The sequence below is a fragment of the Dendrobates tinctorius genome, unplaced genomic scaffold (assembly GCF_039654945.1).
Source record: "Dendrobates tinctorius isolate UK_male_01 unplaced genomic scaffold, ASM3965494v1 ptg000048l, whole genome shotgun sequence".
NCBI lineage: Eukaryota > Metazoa > Chordata > Amphibia > Anura > Dendrobatidae > Dendrobates > Dendrobates tinctorius.
In genome coordinates this window covers 23,763,242-23,783,477 of record NW_027361716.1, presented here as the reverse complement: position 1 = coordinate 23,783,477, position 20,236 = coordinate 23,763,242, and the positions used below count along the sequence as shown (strand labels likewise).

The 20,236-nt window shown below is 41.9% G+C and overlaps 1 protein-coding gene across 1 annotated transcript in view; it reads right to left on the bottom strand.

Moving 5' to 3' along the window:
- Positions 1-19,074, bottom strand: part of LOC141090273 (phospholipase A2, minor isoenzyme-like) — a 29,155-nt gene extending 10,081 nt beyond the window's left edge. Inside the window, exons 1-2 of the mRNA XM_073576366.1 lie at positions 18,957-19,074; positions 6,967-7,126 (exon numbers count right to left, since the gene is read on the bottom strand). Coding sequence (XP_073432467.1) covers positions 6,967-7,126; positions 18,957-19,074 — 278 coding nt within the window. The remainder of the gene's footprint in view (positions 1-6,966; positions 7,127-18,956) is intronic.
- Positions 19,075-20,236: the final 1,162 nt, after the last annotated feature.

Genomic DNA, 20,236 nt, shown 5'->3' with positions numbered 1-20,236 from the left:
AAGATATAGCTGTGCTGGCTTCTCAGGCTCATTGGTCCCGAACACATCACACTTTATAAGGTTGGTATGTAATGTTTTTAGTCATTGCTATTGTTTATTTAGCTTGTTTTATGAATGGATAGAGAAAGGTTTGTGGATATTTCATATAAATAAGGCAGATTTTCTTACAAATGAAAGTGTGCTTCTCAGGCACATTGTTCCCTAATGCATATTCTCTCTCTCTTGCTTCAGATTATCTTCTGAAATGGAGAAGAAAATGTATGATCTTTCAAAACCCCATTATGTTGAGGAAGTGGGAAACATGCTGTTAGATGATGATGATGATGCAGACCCCACAATGAATGAGGATTTTGAAGAAAGTGAGATTGATTCTCATGATGAGGTGGAAGTCTGTGAACTAAATTCTGAAACAGAGCAAGATGGTGACAGTGATGAGGAGGAAGAAGATATAGAATCTTATTATATGGGAAAAGATAAAAAAAAACAAATGGAACAAGAATCCAAGCATAAAAAAAGTATGGAACCTCATTTGGGGTATAGAAAGTGATGGAATTGAAAAATTTAGCCTTGTTATGTCTCTAAAAAGATTCAAGATTCTAATTCGTTGCCTTCGGTTTGATGACAGAACTACCCGAACCGAACGTAAAACATATGACCGGCTTGCTCCAATTCACAATGTATTCCAAAAATTTGTGGAAAACTGTAAGATAAACTATCGCCCTGGGGCAAATGTCACAATTGACGAAATGCTCCCTGGTTTTCAGGGCAGATGCGCATTTCATCAATACATACCATCAAAACCTAGCAAATACGGAATAAAAATGTATGCCCTTGTTGATGTCAGTAAGACCTACACATACAACATAGAAACTTATGCTGGAAAACAGCCAGATGGTCCTTACTGTGTCAGCAACAAACCCACTGATGTTGTGAAAAGAATGTCTGAGCCCTTATTTGGATCAGGTCGCAATATAACTGCTGATAATTGGTTTTCAAATTGTGATCTTATTGATTATCTAAAAACGCAGAAGCTTTCATATGTCGGAACTGTAAGAAAAAATGATAAAGAATTGCCGCCACAGCTTATTACTGTGACAGGGGGAAAACAGTACAGCAGTATGTTTGCATTCCATGATGGAAAGGTTTTGGTTTCCTATGTACCACGCGAAAAAAAAAAAAGTACTTCTTCTCTCAACGCTTCATAATGATGATGCCATCGATCCTAAATCTGAAGCACAACAAAAACCAGAGATTATTACATTTTATAATGAAACCAAAGGGGGTGTTGATAAAGCTGATCAGATGTGCTCAACTTTCAGCGTCAGCAGAAACACCAAGCGCTGGCCAATGGTCATATTTTTCGCTATGCTAAATTTGGGTGGTATAAATTCACAAATCATTTACCTTGAAAACCAGCTTGAACCACTCCGTAGACGATTGTACCTAAAAAAATTGGCCCATGAACTAATGCTTGGAGAGCTACGCAGGAGACGTATGAAAACCATCGGTATCCCCTCTGGCCTTCAAGTTAGGCTCAAAAGATTCCGCCCAGATATTGATACTGAAAATCCAACACCTGGACCACCTCCCAAAAGAAGAAGATGCACCACCTGCACCATGGAAAGCGGGAACAGAAGGCTTTCAAATTATGAATGTCTCAAATGTCATCATGCAATCTGCCTGACACATGCAAAAATGTATTGCAATTCTTGCTCTTTGCTTTGCAAATGTGTTTTTTCTGGGGAACCTTCAGGATCTAATTCAGATTAATTCTGTGTGTAATATTATTCTAGGTGCCTAGAAATTGTTTTTGTGCCAAAATTTTCTCTTTTTAATAACCGTAACTTGATATCATTGGGGGCTATTTGGTGGGAGTTTTGAAATTTGTGTATATCAAAGTTATTACTTTTATGTTGAGTAAATGGGTTTGTTTTGCACCTGATAATGTGTAGTCTCTTTTATTACATCCCTATGAAGGTCTCTGATCACTTTTAGATCACTGAAATTGAGAAAATTAGATATTCTAGGCATTTTTCTAGCCTGCGCTTGACAGGCACATTGTTCCATTACGAGTTAGTGCGAATATTGTTCCTGACGGAGGGTTAACCCTTACCATGCCACCCCTTAATCCATCCTCAGCTCCCTATATCCCCCTCAACCCTGTCATGTCTTCCTCCATTCAAACACCTGCGGCCCAGTACTGCCTCACTAAATCAATAAGAGGAAATTCACTGTATACCTTTATTTTTTTTATTTCTATTATAAGAAAAAGGAAATATGAAAAAAAATGTATCGCCATACCCCTACAGGTTGACAGCTACAAGGACAGTGCCCAAGAGACCATATCTACTCAGATTTTTGGAATTGGGTCTCATATTTTCTGGGCAAAATAGCACAACATGCGCACTATTGTGTTCAGCATTTTCGTCAAATCTGGATGAAGTCTATGAATGGAGGATCCAGTGTATATGATAACAGAACCTAACGCAGTAACCTATGTCTGCAAGTCAAGTGGCTCAAACTACACTTGCCACTGGACCTTCTTCCCCTTTTCATCTTTTTAATAACACATTTTGTAAATACACCTCAGTAACACAAGGGACTATATTGTGGCAATGCTAAAAAATTATGTATCTTCAGAAAATGACCTTTTGTTTTAATCTGTTTGTTTTTTCTGTTAAATGTATTCTTTAAAAATTTTAATAATCACTAACATAAAAATTTATGGGCATGCATGCAAAATTTGGATAACATTAATAATGTTGCCCATACTGGCCCCCATCCTGTAATAATGTCCTCCATCCTGAGATCCATTGTGGAATAATGGCCAAAAATATGGAGAGTGAGATAACACATTCAGTGAAATTAACTTTGTATTCACCCATACAAGCATAGGTGAATAAAAGGTTTATTTCACTGCCTCACTCTATATTTTTTGACTATTTTGACTATTGAATCATGTTTGAGGCATGCTCACCCTATTTCAAATCATTGTCTGTGCTGCTGCCTTTCCTTTAACTGTCTTTAATAATGGCCCCTTTCTGTAATAATGGCCTCTATCCTTGGGTCCATCCTGCAATAATTTCCTCTGTCCTGGTGCCTTCCTGTAATAATGTGCCCTGTCCTTGCCCCAATCTAGTAATAATGTCCACCATCCTGGCCCACGTCCTATAATAATCTCCCCCATCCTCGCCTCCATCTTCTAATACTTTTCCCCGTCCTGGTCTCCATTCAATAATGATGTTCCTCTTCCTGGACCCCATCTGTAATAATGAGCCCATTCTATTATAATGTCCACCATTATCTTCTTTAACCCGTTAAAGAAAAATTGCAGTGCAGGGAACCGATGGTTACTGCAATACATTTCAGTTGAATGTGCATTGGAGGTTGCACATTCAGCTGAAAACAGGACTGGCACTGATGGGTGTAATGGTACTGCAGTGCAGTACAGTGCAACCTCCACCAGGTGGAGCTGGTGAGGGAAGAGAGATTGCACACACAGCGCAGCACCACTGAGCAGAAGCACAGGCGCCACCTGGTAGCGAAAGATAGGTCAGACGAGTCAAGTCAGAAACTGAGAGGGAACGAAGTACCAGAGGTCACAGCAATACACGTAGTCAAATACAAGCTAGAAGTCAGAAACAGATGGGAGTAGAGGTAACAGAGACTTGAGACAGTCAAACAGGTCAGAAGACAAGCCGGGTCACATACCAAGAGGTCCAAACACAGGGAGCAAACACTAAGGGAAGTGGAGAGGCAGGAAAGAGAAGTCACGGGATCAGAGTACACGATTAGAAGACAAAACACGATATCAAGGGGTAAGCTGCTCTAGACTGGAAGCATGAACTATCACTGACATTGGTCTGCAGGCCACAGCAGACTGAAATAGCCCCACAGAACCCAAAAACGAGGCAAAGGAGGATAACTCCTGCATGACCAGACCGTGGAGAGAATAACAAGAAACAAACCCCAGCCTGGATCATGACAGTGGGCCTCCTGACTCCACGGGACCTGTCATGGTTGCATCTTCTATTGTCGCAATCATTATGTCCTTGTTGACAATGTCTTTTTTTTATTCTTCGTATCACTAGATAGAGTGGTTATAAGAAGTGTTTGCTACACTGCCAATTTTGCAAGTCTTCCCACATACAAAAAATGGAGAGGTCTGTAATTTTTATGATAGGTACACTTCAACTGTGATAAACGGAATCTACAAATAAAAACAGAAAATCACATTGTATGATTTTTAAATAATGAAATTGCATTTTATTGCATGAAATAAGGATTTGAACACCTACCAACCATCAAGAATTCTGTCCCCCACAGACCTTAGTTTTTCTTTAAGAAACCCTCCTACTCAGCACTCACTAGCCACTACTTGCATTCATTTCACCTGTTTGACCTCATTATCTGTATAAAAGACGCCTGTCCATATTCATTCAATCACACTCCAAACTCTCCACCATGGCCAAAACCAAAGAATTGGCTAATGGCACCAGGGACAAAATTGTAGACCTGCATAAGGCGGGGATGGGCTGAAGGACAATAGGAAAGCAGCTTGGTGAGAAGGTAACAACTATTGGCAAAATTATTGAGAAATAGAAGAAGCACAAGATGGCTGTCAATCTTCCTTGCACTAGAGCTCCATGCATTATCTCACCTCGTGGTGTAAGGATAATTCTGAGAAAGGTCAGTAACCCAACCAAAACTACACTAGAGGACCTGGTTAATAACCTGAAGAGAACTGGGACCACAGTCTCAAACATCACTGTTAGTAACACACTACATCGTCATGGATTAAAATCCTGCAGGGCACATAAGGTCCCCTGCTCATGCAAGCACATGTCCAGGCACATTTGACGTTTGCCAATGTCCATCTGGATGATCCAGAGAAGGCATGGAAGAATGTCATATGGTCAGATGAGACTAAAATAGAACTTTTTGATATCAACTCCATTTGCTCTGTTTGGAGGAAGAAGTACCATACCAACCATGAAGCATGGTGGGGAAACATTATACTTTTGCGATGCTTTTCTGCGAAGGGGACAGGATGACTGCACTGTATTGGATAGAGGACGGATGGGGTCATGTATCACAAGATTTTGGCCAACAACCTCCTTCCCTCAGTAAGATCATTGAAGATGGGTTGTGGCTGGGTCTTCCAACATGACAATGAACAAACAGCCAGGGCAACAAACGAGTGGCTCCTTAAAAAGCATATCAAGGTCCTGGAATGGCCTATCCAGTCTCAAGGCCTGAACCCAACAGAAAGTCTTTGGGGGGAAGCTGAAACTCAATGTTTCCCAGCGACGGACCAAAAACCTGAAATATCTGGAGAAAATCTGTATGGAGGAGTGGGCAAAATCTATACTGCAGTGTGTGCAAACATGCTCAAGAACTACAGGAAACCTCTGACCTCTGTAATTGTAAAGAAAGGTTTCTGTACCAAATATTAAGTTCTGTTTTTCTATTGTATCAAATTCGTATTTTAGGCAATAAAATGCAAATTAATAATGTAAATATCATATAATGGATTTTCTGGATTTTTTTTAAGATTATGACTCTCACAGTGTACCTGCTGTAAAAATTACAGACCTCTCCATTCTTTGTAGGTGGGAAAACTTACAAAATTGGCAATGTCAAATTAGACTTCCATTTCACTTTGAGCACATGGTCATCAGCAGCACTAAACTTTCTTAGGCTAAGTTCACATTTTCATTTGGGTGCTCTGCATAGGGCTGCGTACTTCTTCCATTCAGATCCGCATAGATGTGCATGTGGACTGCGTACCTATCTTTAACATCGGGTATGCAGGGACATGCGTTGTATGCGGAGGCATCCGCGTGCGTCGTGTTGAACTGCACAGGAAGGCAACATGTTCCTCCTAGAGTGACCATGCATAACAGTGCATTTCAACAAGTACATGGCTCAGAAAAGTAAGAGTCATGATTAGGAAAACTGATCAGAAAACCACTGTTGCAAGGGGGATTGCAATGTCAGAATCCCCCCAATTCTAATTGTACAAGAGTGATAACAGCTCTATGAGAAGCTGAGAAGCGGTGAGGGAGGTGAGCAAACTGATGTATAGAAATAAGTGAGCTAGAGAGAGGTGGCTGTGACATTAGCAATTAATTCCTCTCCTAGATGTAACTACTGAGCACACTGGGCAACTCTTTGGAAACAAGCTGTACAATCTGTAAGAAAAAAGCTTTTCACAGTGTTAAGGGGAGAATATATGGCACATGAATATATACAAGAATCAAAACTGTACCACTATATAGACGCTTTGCTGAATATTGTGATCATGTAACTTTAAGATACTTCTGATTTTCTGAGAATTGTTTCTGTATTGTATAACCCACCTAGGCTTCATGCAATACTGGGTGGACTGGGTGGATCGGGCTAGAAGACGATAATTATGTACATAATGATTTTGTAGCGATATGGGAACATATGAGATCATATGAGATCAATACTAATTTGCTATTTGGGGTAAACAGTAATTTGGAAATGCACCCATGATGTAACACAATGAGATAGCGCAATTTCTGTTATAAAAACTGTACACCTTGGATTAAAGATAGAGAAGAATCATATTGACATGATACACCTTGTCTTGTGTATTCTTTTCTCCGTGCACGTAAAATCTCTGCCAGAGATCCAATTCGGCCACAGACAATTAAGAAGGGCCACACCCTAGTGTGGCAGAATCCATAGAAATTAACAACAGAAGGAGAATGGCAGCAGATAGAAAATGCAAGTCTATTGCAAGCATGCTTGTTTTCATGCTGTCTAACAAAATAAAGGAAATTGAATAACTTAATACCCTTTAAAGTCTTCCCATCCCCCTACACACTACATAAGTGAACGCCAGTTCTATATATATTTGTGGTAATGATACAGATTCTGCATTGAGGTTCAGGACTTTCAAGTATGCATTTGTGTTCAAAACCTTTAAGAACCTACTTGTCAAGCTCATCTACTGGTGTACCAGAGCCTCCAAGTCCACAGTAGCATCCATAGCCATTGTATTCTTCCAGGGGACGGCTGTCTGGTATTATGCACTTTATTATTTTTCTAAACTGTATGAGATTTCTAGACTCGGGTCGACCTGAAACTAAAGTCACTGTAGAAAAACATATTTTTAGAGTGGGAACAATAACAATAAGCATTCTGATATTGTAAACATCACTAAATACATACATTAGGGCACATTAAAAAATATATATATTTTGCTGATCAATTTTTGCTGCAAAAAATGTGATCCCAATACTTAAAATCTGTGTATGAATAAAAAATGGATATAGATGTTATCATCTATATACAATTTTTCGAATCCATAAATTGCTCAGCAATTCTCCCATGACAATGAGCTCTTTACTGAGAAATTGTAGTTTTGTAGTAAATCTTTTTTTGCTATAGAAATTTTCCCATGGCGCTCGTATTGACATCAGCAAGGTGAAGTGAGTTCATTGGCTGTGAACTCGCTGGACCTGTCTGATGGCACTGCAAGCAGGAGAACGTTCTCATGCTTAAGGTGCAGTCAGATAGGTAATAGAAGTTCACTGAGAGACACTGAGAGACACTGAGCACACGCTGTTCAGTGTCTCTGCAGGATAGCAGGCTGTATGGTTGAATCATGCCACCATGCAGCCTACCATCTAGATGTAGTATAGCTGGATGTGTCGTGGGAAAATGGATAGGCAGCATCTCTGTGGAAAGGTGAGGACTATTGTTGTTTGCTTTTTATCTCTTTTGCAGATTATGAGGGCATCAGGGGAATGGGCGAGGTCAAAAGTATGCTTTAATTAAGATTATTAAAGAAGTTTGTGTCATTCTTTCAATTAAAGGGCTTTTTTCCGGGTGTCTGTGTTTTCATACATTGTGACTATGGGGTTAGTATTGGGGATGTCTTATTGCCTCTCCATTGCTAACCTTGGGGCTTGATGTCACCTGACAATACAAAGGTGACATAAACCCGCCAACTATCACTCCACTTGCCACAGCTACAAGGTAAGTGGCAGAATTGGCACATCTTGGAGATGTGCCTTTTCTGGAGTGGTTGAGAGTTCATGTTTTTAGCCTGGGGTGCCAGTACCAATGGCCCCTTCCTAGGCTATTAATGTCAGCCCGCAGCTGTCTGCATAGCCTTTGCTGGTTATTATTTATAGTAGGACTCTATGTAATTTTTTTAGGGTCTCCCATTTTAGTTGCCAGTAAAGGCTAAGTATACAGATGTGAGCTGATTTTAATAGCCTGGGAAGCTCTATGGGTCTTACCCCCTTCCCAGGCTATAGACCTCGGTTCCCAGCCATTGGCTTTCCCGCTGCAGGTTACGAAAATTACACGGAAGCCCACACCATTTTTTTTTCAAAAAAATTATATTTTATTAAATAAATACATGTACAGTAAGTGGTACACACTGTACTAATTGTATCTGTCACTGACATCTATTCTATGTGTATTTACTTATGTAATCCATCTCTTCTATCATGTCATCTCCTGCATTGATTTTACAGTACACGGCAGACTAACTGCCAGCTTTTCTTCTATCTATATATACATATATACATCTGTTAATCTCATAGTCCTTTTTTCCTTTTAGGCAGGGTCACTTCGATACTTACTATATCATATTTCACAACGGTATATACCATATAAAAAAGAAGTGAGGATAACAAAAAAAGTGAAATAAAATCATTATCTTTATTGAATACAATTAAAAATGTGAGAAAATTTTAAAAAGACAAGGCAAGAAGGCCTCCAAAAAAAGGGGGATTGACTGCGGCAGAAAAGAAATTAAATTATAAATACAACAAAAAAATTGGTAACCCTATGAAATTATAATAATGCAGAAAGGATTTCCCATACAAAATAGTCTATATAGGAGTCAACATGCCTTAGTAATGACAATAATATGCTATTGTTTGCTGCTACTAAGTTTTGCAGGGAAGCAATATTGCATGTCGCTAGTGTTGAGCGATACCTTCCGATATCGGGAAATATCGGATCGGATTGGATTGGACCGATACCCAAAAAGTATCGGATATCGCCGATTCCGATACCGGAAACCAATGCAAGTCAATGGGACAGAAATATCGGAATTAAAATAAACCCTTTCTTTCCTTGTAGGTTAATTCTAAATGAACGAAAACAACTAAGAATAATGTAGAATGTATTGGGGGAGGTGGAGGAGACATTAAAGGCATAGAGGTTTAGCCCAATCAAATGGAATAGCAGGAAGTAATTTTTTTTAAGACGTTCGGAGTTACAAAGATATTGACTATGTTAAAGGGGTTGTGTAGCAATAGAGGGAGACGTTCAGAAAAGGCACATGTTGGCGGAGTGTTGGAACAGAGTGCTTCATCTAGCTTGGAGGTTGACTGAGCCCCTGACCCGGAGGACATGGCACGGATGCAGGCACCTGTATGCACAACAGACTGAGTAAAGCTTTGGAACTACATGCCCTGGTGTCCTCCAGTTATTCCTGCGCACCATCTACGTCTCTTCACTACCTCTCCATCTACACTGCCCTGGGACTACAGCTCTACCTGTGGAGGGCCTCAACATCAAAGCTGCACCACACCATCTGTCCCAGAGGATCTATCTGCAGCGTCGGCTTAACATCTTCATTGCCGAACACCACAGGTGGCGTCACGAATCATTCACTCATAAATTTAATCATCATCCACACGTTCAACATTTCCCTTTTAGAATTTCCCTTTTAGAACACCCAGGGCCACGGACCGGGTCACAGCTACCATGACATCTCCCATTGAAACCAACGGGCCCTGTACCGAGTACCCCACCAGCCCTGGCGGGCGATCCAACTTGGCGGAAATACATAACAGAACAGGTTGTCCGGGCTTTTCACATAATCTCAGTGCATATCTAGGCTGCAGAATGCTGACAATAAGTAATTTACCTTCTGTGGCTAGTCTGCACGGTTTCCAAGATATCATCTCTTGCTTCTAAGATAAACGTCCGGGGGGGTGTTCTGGCATTGAAATGAGAACTGGTAGTTTCCTCCTCCCTCACTAGTTTCACTTTCCATAGATCACTGTTCAGCGTGTGTCTGGGGGAGGAGCAGCTGGGTGGTCTGCTCGTAGCCAATCACAGCCATGCCTGTTGTGAGCTCATCTGTTCTTTCACCTTTTGTGTCCTTTTGTGTCTCTTTTGGAGAAGGAAGGTAGTGAGGCTGATTTGGATGAAAGAAACCAAACACCTGATCAGGTGGATTATGACTGGGTAACGGGAACTTCAGACTGGATATAAGGCAGCCGACGCCCTTCTGAGTGGCTGGTGATTTCTCTGCTGGATTCTTGGAGACCAGTCTGATTCCTGCTTCCCAAAGATAAGTTTTTGCTCTGCTATTGAACTTATTAGTTTTGGTTTTGTTTTCCTTGTTTTCTGAGTTCAGCCATCCCCGGCTGGGGGTGTGCTGGATTCTTTTTCCTTGATCAGTGTACTCTTTTGCTCTGCTTTCAGAATATTCTGAGTGCTGATATAGGGTTTGAAGTCTAGTGACTTTAGGGTCCTTTTTGCTTATCAGTTGTGTTGGTAATATTTTTAGCAGGGTTTCCTCGGATTGCAGACAGCAGCTTTTCTGTCCTGTCCTTTTTAGTTAGCTTGGGCCCCATCGTTTGCTCAACATATCTTTCTATCTGTGTTAGTGTTTTCATCTTGCTTCACCGTCATTATATGTTGGGGGCTGCCTATTGCTTTGGTGCCTGCTCTGGGGCAGTCAGTTTTTCCCTTTTCTCTCTTTAGGCTTATGTAGATCTCCGGCTGTGACGAGGTGTCTAGGATCACCGTAGGAACACTCCACGGCTACTGCTATTTGTGTGATAGGATTAGGGGTCTGCAATCCGCTAGTTTCCAACCTCTCTGATTTTCTGGGCTGAGCTTGTGTTTTGTTTTTTCCTCCTCGGTGACTCAATCATAATAGAATCACCAGTCATACCGCAGATTCTAAGGTACTCAAAAGCAGGAAGGAATTGTTAAAAGGGAAAAAAAAAAAGAAAAAAAAAGTGTCAGAATTTTTTTTTTGTGTGTATATTTTTTCCTCTTTTTCTCTGAGACCATAGGAGGAATATTTTTTCTGATGGAGTTTAAGCAATTGTCTGATCGTGTGGAGCAGCTTGCTGCTGAAGTGCAAGGAATTTCCGCCTATCTTGCTCGTGTGAATACACGCTGTTGAACCAAAAATCCCCACTCCTGATGTGTTTTTTGGGGATCGGTCTAAATTTTTGAATTTTAAGAATAATTGTAAATTATTTCTTGCCTTGAAGCCTAACTCACCGGGGAACTCTGCGCAGCTGGTTAAAATTGTCATATCCTTGCTGCGCGGCGATCCCCAGGATTGGGCATTTTCTTTAGTACCAGATGATCCTATTCTAACAAATGTGGACGCAATTTTTCAGGCCTTGGGGTTGCTGTATGATGAACCTAATGCGATTGATCAATCTGAAAAGACCCTGTTGGCATTGAGCCAGGGTCAAGATTCTGCAGAACTGTACTGTCAAAAATTCCGAAAGTGGGCGGTCCTCACCACTTGAATGTTGGTGCCTTGGCAGCTCTCTTTCGGAAGGGTTTGTCAGAATCCGTAAAAGATACTATGGTAGGATTTCCTGTTCCCTCTGGTCTTGACGATTCTGTGTCATTAGCCATTCAGGTTGATCAGCGTTTACGTGAACGTAAAATTACACGGTAAATGCTGCCACCTGTTGAACAAATGTCTGAACCTATGCAATGTGATAGAGGTTTGTCTAGGGCGCAACGTCAGGAGTTTAGAAGACATAATAAGCTGTGTTTTTTCTGTGGAGATGCCTCTAATACTATTTCTGTTTCTTCTGGCAATTACTCTGATCTGCTCCCTATCTACATTTTCCGCTAAAGCCTTTGTGGACTCAGGAGCGGCCTTGAACCTAATGGATTTGGATTTTGCTAAACGTTGTGGTTTCCCTATGACACCCCTGCGGATGCCTATTCCTTTGAGGGGTATTGATGCTACTCCGTTGGCGAAGAATAAACCTCAGTTTTGGACCCAGGTGGTAATGCGGGTCGCTCCAGACCATCAAGAAAATTGCAGATTTTTGGTGTTGCATAATTTGCATGATACCATCATTCTGGGGTTCCCCTGGTTGCAATTCCATAATCCAGTTTTGGATTGGAAATCTGTGTCTGTGGTGAGTTGGGGTTGTCGGTGTGCTCTTAGTGACACTCCTGTTTTCTCCACCTCTCCCCAGTCGCATGAGGTTCCTGACTATTTGGCTTATTTTTATGATCTGTTTAGTGAGAGTAAGTCGGTGTCTTTGCCTCCTCATAGGAGTTATGACTGTGCAATTGAGCTGAGTCCGGGGTGTAAATTTCCCAAGGGTCGACTTTTTAATTTATCTGTACCCGAACATGAGGCTATGCGTTCTTATATTAAGGAGTCATTGGAGAAGGATCATATTAGACCATCCTCTTCACCCTTGGGTGCTGGGTTTTTTTTGTGGCCAAGAAGGATGGTTTATTAAGGCCCTGTATTGACTATCGCTCCCTTAACAAAATTACTGCTAAATATCAGTATCCGTTACCCCTGATTTCTGACCTATTTTCTTGAGTTGAAGGTGCTTGCTGGTTTACCAAGCTTGACCTCAGGGGGGCGTATAATCTTATTCGCGTTTAATACTCCGGAGGGACATTTTGAGTACCCGGTGATGCCTTTTGGGCTCACTAACGCCCCTTCTGTCTTCCTGTGCTTCATGAATGATATTTTCCGGGATTTAATTTCAGGGATTTATTTTGTCTCCGTCAACTATTGAAATGGACCCGGCCAAGGTACAGGCCATTTATGATTGGGTTCAGCCCACTTCTTTGAAGTCCCTCCAGAAGTTTTTGGGGTTTGCTAATTTTTATCGTAAGTTTATAGCCAATTTTTCTGTTATTGCCAAACCATTGACTGATTTGACTAAGAAGGGCCCTGATTTGCTGAATTGGTCTCCAGAGGCTGTTTCTTCTTTTCAGGAGCTGAAGCAGAGGTTCACTTCTCCGGTTTTGCGACAACCCGATGTCTCACTTCCATTTCAGGTGGAGGTGGATGCTTCAGAGACTGGTGCAGGAGCTGTTTTGTCCCAAAAGGATCCTGTAACATCTAAAATGAACCCCTGTGCCTTCTTTTCCCGAAAGTTCTCTCCTTCAGAACGCAACTATGATGTGGGGAATCGAGAACTGTTGGCCTTGAAGTGGGCATTTGAGGAGTGGAGACATTGGTTGGAGGGAGCTAGACATCAAGTTGTGGTCCTCACTGACCACAAGAATTTGATCTACCTTGAGTCGGCTAAACGCTTGAATCCGAGACAGGCCAGGTGGGCCTTGTTTTTCACATGTTTTGATTTTGTGGTCTCCTTTCTTCCGGGCACTAAGAACGTTAAGGCTGACGCCCTCTCTAGGAGTTTTTTGGCTGATTCTCCTATTGTGACCAAGCCTGCTACCATCTTAGGTGAGGGGGTGGTTCTTTCTGCCATCTCGCCCGATTTGAGACGTGCTCTGGAGAAGTTTCAGGAGGATAAGCCTGAGCGTTGTCCCAGTGGTAGGTTGTCTGTTCCTGACCAGTGGAGGAGGAAAGTGATGTCTGAGGTTCATTGCTCCGCGTTGGTTGGTCATCCAGGTATTTTTGGTATTAGAGATTTGGTGAGTCGGTCTTTCTGGAGGCCTGCCTTGTCTCATGATGTCAGAAATTTTGTGCAGTCCTGTGGGACTTGCTCCCGATCTAAGCCTTTTTCTCGTTCTAGTGGGTTGTTGATGCCCTTGCTGGTGCCCAGGAGGCCATGGACCCATATTTCAATGGATTTTACTTCTGATCTGCCTGTCTCTCAGAGGATGACTGTTATCTGGGTGATTTGTGATAGGTTCTCTAAGATGGTCCATCTTGTACCACTCCCTAAGTTGCCATCTTCCTCAGAGTTGATGCCCTTGTTTTTGCAACAGGTGGTTCGCTTGCACAGGATTCCTGAGAACATTGTATCGGACAGAGGAGTTCAGTTTGTCTCTAGATTCTGGAGGACCTTTTGTTCCAAGTTGGGAATTCAGTTGTCCTTCTCCTCTGCATTTCACCCTTAGACCAATGGGCAGACGGAGAGAACAAACCAGACTTTGTAGGCTTATTTGAGATGTTTTATATCTGCTGATCAGGATGATTGGGTCTCATTTTTACCCTTGGCCGAATTTGCTTTAAATAATAGAGCTAGTTCTGCCACTTTGATGTCACCCTTTTTCTGTAACTTTGGGTTTCATCCTCGATTTTCTTCAGGGCAGGTGGAGTCTTCTGCCTGTCCAGGGGTTAACACTGTGATGGAAAGAATGCAGCACATTTGGGACCAAGTGGTGGATAAGTTGTCTCTTTCCCAGGAAAAGGCCCAGCGGTTTTCTAACCAGCATAGGACCATTGGTCCCCGATTTAAGGTGGGTGATATGGTCTAGTTGTCATCAAAGAATAACTCTATGAAAGTGGCTTCTCCAAAGTTTAAACCTAGATTTATTGGACCTTGCAAGATTTTGGAGATTATTAATCCGGTCTCTTTTCGGTTGGCTCTTCCTGTTACATTTAAAATTCATAATGTGTTTCATAAGTCCTTGTTGAAGAGGTTTGCTGAAGTTCCTATGGCGGCACCTCCTGACCCTGTGTTGGTTGAAGGTAACATGGAATATGAGGTAGAGAAGATACTGGATTCCCGTCTGGCTAGACGGAGACTCCAGTATTTGGTTAAGTGGAAGGGTTATGGTCAGGAGGATAATTCCTGGGTCTCTGCCTCTGATATTCATGCCGAAAGATTTGGTGCATGCTTTTCATCGGGTTCATCCTGATCGGCCTGGTGGCTTGGATGAGGGTTCGGTGACCTCTCCTCAAGGGGGAGGTACTGTTGTGAGCTCATCTGTTCATTCACCTTTTGTGTCTGAGGATCTCCCTCTTCTGGTGAAGGAAGGTAGTGAGGCTGATTTGGATGAAAGAAACCAAACACCTGATCAGGTGGATTGTGACTGGGTAACGGGAACTTCAGACTGGATATAAGGCAGCCGACGCCCTTCTGAGTGGCTGGTGATTTCTTTGCTGGATTCTTGGAGACCAGTCTGATTCCTGCTTCCCAAAGATAAGTTTTTGCTCTGCTATTGAACTTATTAGTTTTGGTTTTGTTTTCCTTGTTTTCTGAGTTCAGCCATCCCCGGCTGGGGGTGTGCTGGATTCTTTTTCCTTGATCAGTGTTCTCTTTTGCTCTGCTTTCAGAATATTCTGAGTGCTTATATAGGGTTTGAAGTCTAGTGACTTCAGGGTCCTTTTTGCTTATCAGTTGTGTTGGTAATATTTTTAGCAGGGTTTTCTCGGATTGCAGACAGCAGCTTTTCTGTCCTGTCCTTTTTAGTTAGCTTGGGCCCCATCGTTTGCTCAACCTATCTTTCTATCTGTGTTAGTGTTTTCATCTTGCTTCACCGTCATTATATGTTGGGGGCTGCTCTGGGGCAGTCAGTTTTTCCCTTTTCTCTCTTTAGGCTTATGTAGATTTCCGGCTGTGACGAGGTGTCTAGGATCACCGTAGGAACACTCCACGGCTACTGCTAGTTGTGTGATAGGATTAGGGGTCTGCAATCCACTAGTTTCCAACCTCTCTGATTTTCTGGGCTGAGCTTGTGTTTTGTTTTTTCCTCCTCGGTGACTCAATCATAACACATGCTATTAGTTAACATGCCTACATGCCTAACAGGATGTGCCCACACTTCTTAGGATTCCTCATTGGCTGAATGAAATCAAACTGGCTCATAGCATTATGGGAACTTCCGATTCCGGTATTCGATATGCAAAAAGTATCGGAACTCAGTATCGGAATTCCGATACCGCGAATATCGGCCGATACCCGATATTTGCAGTATCAGAATACTCAACACTACATGTCGCCCATATTGACAGTTAGGAACCTTTGAAGTATTTCTTATAAAAATAATAACATAAGGGTTTATCAATTAGAATGCACCTAGAACTGCACAGAATGAGAGATTGTAAGTAAAGTGCACATGCATAAGACGGTAAACACAAGTTGTTTTTACCTGATGTTAAAGGACTGCTAGGGCTGGTGCAGTGATTGCAAGTATGAAAGGGGTTAACTGCCGCAGGTTGTTTACCCCTGCCCGACGAACGCCGTTTCACTAGGTAGCTTCTTCCTATATAGACTATTTTGCTTGGGAAATCCTATCTGCATTATTATAATTTCATAGGGTTACCAATTTTTCTATTGCATTTAAAATTTAATTTTTTTTCTGCCGTAGTCAATCCCCCTTTTTTGGAGGCCATCTTGCCTTGTCTTTTTAAATTTTTCTCACATTTTTAATTGTATTCAGTAAAGATAATGACTTCATTTCACTTTTTTGTTATCCTCACTTCTTTTCTATATAGTATATACCATTGTGAAATATGATTGATAAACCATATATACATGTGTGTGCCACTGACATCTACACTCACTGGCCACTTTATTAGGTACACCTGTCCAACTGTGTGTTAAGACTTAATTTCTAATCAGCCAATCACATGGCGGCAACTCAGTGCATTTAGGCATGTAGACATGGTCAAGACAATCTCCTGCAGTTCAAACCGAGCATCAGTATGGGGAAGAAAGGTGATTTGAGTGCCTTTGAACGTGGCATGATTGTTGGTGCCAGAAGGGCTGGTCTGAGTATTTCAGAAACTGCTGATCTACTGGGATTTTCACGCACAACCATCTCTAGGGTTTACAGAGAATGGTCCGAAAAAGAAAAAAAATCCAGTGAGCGGCAGTTCTGTGGCCGGAAATGCCATGTTGATGCCAGAGGTCAGAGGAGAATGGGCAGACTGGTTCGAGCTGATAGAAAGGCAACAGTGACTCAAATTGCCACCCGTTACAACCAAGGTAGGCAGAAGAGCATCTCTGAACGCACAGTGCGTCGAACTTTGAGGCAGATGGGCTACAGCAGCAGAAGACCACACTGGGTACCACTCCTCTCAGCTAAGAACAGGAAACTGAGGCTACAATTTGCACAAGCTCATCGAAATTGGACAGTAGAAGATTGGAAAAACGTTGCCTGGTCTGATGAGTCTCGATTTCTGCTGCGACATTCGGATGGTAGGGTCAGAATTTGGCGTAAACAACATGAAAGCATGGATCCATCCTGCCTTGTATCAACGGTTCAGGCTGGTGGTGGTGGTGTCATGGTGTGGGGAATTTTTTCTGGGCACTCTTTGGGCCCCTTGGTACCAATTGAGCATCGTTGCAACGCCACAGCCTACCTGAGTATTGTTGCTGACCATGTCCATCCCTTTATGACCACAATGTACCCAACATCTGATGGCTACTTTCAGCAGGATAATGCGCCATGTCATAAAGCTCGAATCATCTCAGATTGGTTTCTTGAACATGACAATGAGTTTACTGTACTCAAATGGCCTCCTCAGTCACCAGATCTCAATCCAATAGAGCATCTTTGGGATGTGGTGGAACGGGAGATTCGCATCAGGGATGTGCAGCCGACAAATCTGCGCCAACTGTGTGATGCCATCATGTCAATATGGTCCAAAATCTCTGAGGAATGCTTCCAGCACCTTGTTGAATCTCTGCCACGAAGAATTGAGGCAGTTCTGAAGGCAAAAGGGGGTCCAACCCGTTACTAGCATGGTGTACCTAATAAAGTGGCCAGTGAGTGTATATATCTATTTATTCTTTGTGTACAGTATATATCTATTCTATCTATTCTAACTAGTGAAGAGCGAGTATACTCGTTTCTGGAGACTTCCTGAGCATGCTTGGGTGATCTCCCAGTATTTCGATATGCTCGGAGATTTAGTTTCACTGTAGCTGAATGATTTGCGGCTGCTGGACAGCCTGAATACATGTGGGGAATGCCTGTTTGTTAGGAAATCCACACATGTATTCAGGCTGTCTAGCAGCCGCAAATCATGCAGCTGAGGCGACAGAATCTAAATCTCCGAGCACGCCAAAATACTCAGAGATCACCCGAGCATGCTCGGGAAATCTCGAGTAACGAGTATACTCGCTCATCACTAATTCTAACCTGTCACTCTGTGATTTTACTGTATGCGTCACATGAATTGCCGGCTTTTCAAAGAACACCGGTGCGTAAAAATCGGACAGCACTCGCATGGTCCGAGTGCTGTGTGATTTTTTTTTTGCACCCATAGGCTTGCTTTGGCGAGTCTCGGACGATATACGCTTACAATCGTAGCATGCTATGATTTTACACGCATGTGGAATACGCCTGAGAAAATAAACAGTGATGTGAGCTGCCTCATAGAAAAACACTGGTCCGAGTGCTATGCGATGTTTTCTCGAATAGCACTAGCCCATATTCTGCGTTAACGTGACGCCGGCCTGTGTTCACTTCCCCTGCTGCACCATCACATTTGAATCAGACATTGCCCTTCTCTTCTGAAGAAACTACCAAGTGCTAAGATTACTGAAATCCTACATCTATACGTTATGTGTAAATATATGACATGTAATCTACGATCTTTTATACATATGCAAGTACTTTAAGCTACAGGAGTATTACAAAAAGGGCTTGAAAAATTTGGAAAAGTGTGACTGGTGATTCAGGAGAACTTTCAGCAGAATGTCTCCCTCTAGCTCGTCCCTCCTCACTTCTCCATAGAACTTCATAAGCACCAATTATCATATCCTATCTTAGTAAAGGGAAAATCTGTATACACAGACGACAGATTTTACCTGTGAATTGAGAATACTGTGAATGATCATTCCAGGAAGACTTAAGTATATCTAACAATATTTATTACAGTTCCTCATTTTCATGTGTACTACTGATTTATGAAAAAAAATAAAATCATGGTTACATTTTAAAATAATTGTTCACACCATTAAAAATTGAAGAAGAAAAAGTTTAAAGTTCTTTTTCTTTCTCAGATGGCTTACCAGCTAGAAGCAGAGACAGAGCTATCCAGGGTCTCATGATGGCATATGAGTCCTGAACAATGGGACACATTGGTCTTATATCAGGTGGCAAACTTGGCACGGTGATATGGAATAACATGCGTATCGTGTCCTTGGATATGAATTCAGTTGGCAAGACTTGTCATAAACAGCTGTACAGAACAGAATAATTCTTTTTATTTTTTTCTGAATGAAACTACATTTATTGTACACTCTGTAACTTATTCAGAAGCAGTGTACTAAAATTTCTGCATGTCATGGAGTCAAGAATATGCTAGAAATGTCCACGTTTTGTCATTGTTGATAGCACCAAATACAAGAGTAGAAAACGGATTGATCATATTAACTTAGAAAATCTCCTTTGTGCTCCAAAGCAATAAACTGTTCTGATCTGATAACCATACGGGTTATTTGAGTATAGAGAACTCACTAACATGTTAATGGCATTGGCTTGAAATTATACAACCATCAAGTCATGTTCTTAAGTTGGAAAATAATGTTACAAGCACTGCAACATTTTCTCGGAATGGTTTGACAACATTTTATATTTCAGTGTTTGGACAATTCTAGATTAATTAAACTTTTTTTGCATATTTAATTAGCTTTTTTAAAGTCTTTATTTAATCAGTCTTTACAAACTTGCGAAGTATGCTTGCTTCTTTCTGAAACACCATGCTGAAATTGTGGTCTTAACTGCCTAGTTAATGATTCTTTTACAAGCTGCTATGAACCGCTGCTCATGTAAAAGTCAATATTCAAACATTTTATACACACTTTCCATGTATGAGCATGCATGAGAGGAGCAGAGAAGCTCACAGAGCCAGAGTGTATGTGGAGCGCCCGGGCAGGCGCGGCGGCATGAGAGCGCGCACGCTGTGCAGGACCATGGGGTACTCGGTACCGGGCCCGTCGACTTCAATGGGGGACAGGGTCACGGCGGCGGCGACCCGGTCCGTGGCCCTGGGGCTTCCATTAAATAAAAATGATGAAAGGGGAAAAGTTTTTGTGATGTTGTTAGATGTGGTAAAAATGAAGATAAAGTTTATAGATGATTAAATACGTGACGCCACCTGTGGTATTCTGGTCAGAGGTGACCAGTGCTGCGGTGTTGTTCCCCCTGAGACTGTTGGTGTGTCGCAGCTGAGGTGAAAATAGCTCTCCACAGGTAGAGCAATAGTCCCAGGGCAAAGATGTTAGATTAATAGTCAAAATGGCTGTGAACATTGGGGTGCAGAGAAGTGAGAGGAGGACACAGAGAGGAG